The 3,322-nt window shown below is 38.7% G+C and overlaps 1 protein-coding gene across 1 annotated transcript; it reads left to right on the top strand.

Annotated features, from left to right (window-relative positions):
* The first annotated feature begins 402 nt into the window (after positions 1-402).
* Positions 403-1,869, top strand: LOC114750022 (U-box domain-containing protein 26-like). Its single transcript, XM_028938568.1, has one exon. It carries the CDS (start codon positions 471-473, stop codon positions 1,716-1,718), a length of 1,248 nt encoding a protein of 415 aa, XP_028794401.1. The 5' UTR covers positions 403-470; the 3' UTR covers positions 1,719-1,869.
* The last annotated feature ends 1,453 nt before the right edge of the window (positions 1,870-3,322 follow it).

Here is a 3,322-nt window from a genome sequence, read left to right as displayed (position 1 = left end):
ATAATAATAAATATTAGTATTAATTCATTAACATACAATCTAAAAAAATGTACATGAAATGAAATTGTTTATTATAAATACTACACAATAACGAGTTTAGTTAAGATAAAATTGATTATAGTGAGACGCACTGGATTTTACTTACTACTATTTTTGGCGGCAAATGTGGGACCACACCACCGTATTCCATATATTTCATTTGACCAACCCATACCTGAGTCCGAACCGGGCTTAGGTTCCGAGGTTTATCGCACACGGCACGTGTGGTTTTGAGACAGCTGAGCAGAGGCCCTCACGTCGCGTGCTTCCCTCTCTCTCTCTCTCTCTATATCTCCTTTCTCCTCGTCATATAAAAATTAACCAAATCCCAACATTCGTTACCAGAATTTGCAGAGCCTTCAGATTCAGTATTACTTTCTTCTTCTTCTTCTTCGATAGACAAATTAAGCATATTCGAATCTTTCTTTAATATGTCTGTGAATTTAGAGCCGTTGGATTCAGGACTGCAGATTCCTCACCACTTCAGGTGCCCCATTTCCCTCGAGCTGATGCGAGAACCCGTTACTATATCCACGGGTCAGACCTATGACCGAACCAGCATAGAGTCGTGGTTCGCCGCCGGCAATACCACCTGCCCCGTCACCAGAACGCCGCTTTCTGATTTCACTCTCATCCCAAACCACACTCTTCGCCGCCTTATCCAGGACTGGTGCGTCTCAAATCGCGAGTTCGGAGTCGAACGGATCCCAAGTCCGACCCAGCCCGCCCACCCTTCAGTGGTACGGACCTTGTTGAATCAGGCATCGTCGGAGACGAGCACTTCTCAGTCCCGTATCTCTGCGCTGCGACGGCTTAGAAGATTTGCTGCTGACTCGGACAAGAACTGTTCGCTCATTGGATCTTACAACGTGCGCCGGATTTTACTCCATCTCCTTTTTTATCCCAATTCGGATTGTTTTGAGTTGAAGCACGAGTCGCTCGCGCTTTTGGTTTGTTTTTCACTTGCCGAATCTGAATGCGTCTTCGTCGCATCGGAGCCGGAGAGAATCAAGTATTTGTCGCGTTTGATGTTTCATTCCTCCATTGACGTCCGAGTTAACTCGGCCGCACTGATTGAGACCGTCGTGAGGGGGACTCGTTCGCAGGAGCTGCGTGCACATATCAGCAATGTCGATGAAATCTACGAAGGAGTGGTTGACATCTTGAAGAGTCCGGTTTCGTACCCTCGGTCTCTCAAGGTTGGGATCAAGGCCTTGTTCGCTTTGTCCCTGGTGAAACAAACACGGCACAAAGCGGTTGCAGCCGGAGCTCCGGAGATCCTCGTCGACCGGCTCGCTGATTTCGAGAAATGCGACGCCGAGAGAGCTCTGGTGACGATTGAGTTACTCTGTCGAATTCCTGAGGGGTTGGCTGCGTTTGCAGGGCACCCGCTGACGGTACCGCAGCTGGTGAAAACAATACTGAGGATATCCGACCGGGCGACAGAGCACGCCGCCGGAGCGCTATGGGCTCTTTGCTCAGAATCGGAGGAGTGCCGGAGGGAGGCGGTGGCGGCGCGTGTGTTAACGCCACTGCTATTGGTGGTACAGAGTGATTGTACAGACAGGGCAAAGAGGAAGGCGCGGATGTTGCTGAAGCTTCTTCGGGATTCGTGGCCGCAAGATTGCGTCGGAAACTCCGACGATTTTGCATGGAGCGAACTCGTAGTACCGTTCTGAGTTTTTGACGATGGTGCTTCTCTTTGGCATAATCTCAAAAACTTACTCCCAAAATTTCCATTTTGTTGTCGCAGTTTCAGGGAAAAGCAGATCAGATCATGATTCAGCTTTAGGGTTATGAGTTTATCATCAGTACATAATACTTCATGCAATTTTTGTTTTTGGGGTTACGTTCATTCATTCATTTTATCATTTTATGTAAGAATTTGCTGGTAGTAAATAAAATGTTTTACTTTTGTAGAGACATTAATCTGAAGTGATGGTAATTTTTTTTTTTTGCATCGATATGTTCATTATGATTACGAATAAGTAATTTATTTTCCACTTTTTATATAGACTGCACAAAAAAAAAAGTGCCGAAAATATAGAATAAGAGAAGAGAATAGGGGATAATAGAAGGCAGGAGTATTTCTTATTTCATTCAAGATGCTGAATACATGATACATGGCTTCTATTTATAGGCACAACTTCCCATCTTTAACAGAATTTATACATTACATAATAATAAGAGATAATTATAGGATATAGAGGTAGTTGTAGGAGATATTAGAGATGATAAGAGATATAAGAGATAATAGGAGATATATGGATATCAACAAAGAGATTATTATATTCATAACACTCCTTTTTAGATGTTTATTATGTATAAACATGCTTCATTAAAAAAAACTTCAAATTAATAATGTAAAATTTGAATATAATATATAATAATTTAAAAAAAGTAAATTCTTGTACTTTATATGATAAATATGATCTCTGCTGCAAGACCATATCTTCTCTCAGCAAATCAGAGTTATATTGAATTAATATAGTTAGTAGCTACTTTATTATCGTGATTTACAGCACGTTAAGTCAATTGATATCAAATTGAGATTATCATAATAATAAGAATAAAACTAAAGCTTTACATAAATAAAAATCTAAGAAAAGTAAGAAATATAATGCATATCCACATATCTTTGTGTGATGAATAAGAATCTCATCAATGAACATAGCATGCCATCGTTCATTATAGTCAAGAACTTCTTGCAATATAAGATATTTTAACCAATAACTTTTTGAGTTATACATATATTATCTATATTCTTCAAAAAGTTTAATTATCTTTTTTTCTCCTTAATAAACAAACCACGTAGTGATCCAGAATCAAAACTATACAGTTTCTAGTCATTTAATAAAATAAAAAATCAATATATATAGCTTTATGACCATTTAATTTCAAGATAGAAAATCATATATATATATATATATAGCTTGTGGTCATTTAATCTCAAGATGTTTCTGGCCATATAAGATAGAAAATTGAAGCTTTATAGCATCTATAACATAGAAAATTAAAAGTGCATGGCTTCTAGCCATAACATAAATATAATGGCTAATGGCTAATGGTCATTCGATCTCAAATTTATACGAACAAATATATCTCCCACTTCAATATTGAATATGATAGTAAACCTTTAGGGATATTGTAAGTATCAAGTGAATTTATATTAATTGCTAGCGTTTGAGATTTTTAAGGGTTTGCCCCCCTATTGTGACTTTTTGGCTCTATAACAAAATTTGCCATTTATTACTAGCATTTGAATTTTCTTAGAGTTATTCCC

The sequence above is a fragment of the Neltuma alba genome, unplaced genomic scaffold (assembly GCF_004799145.2).
Source record: "Neltuma alba isolate B1F8T4 unplaced genomic scaffold, ASM479914v2 tig00006286_pilon, whole genome shotgun sequence".
In the NCBI taxonomy this organism is placed as follows: domain Eukaryota; kingdom Viridiplantae; phylum Streptophyta; class Magnoliopsida; order Fabales; family Fabaceae; genus Neltuma; species Neltuma alba.
This window is presented reverse-complemented; position numbering and strand designations above follow the sequence as displayed.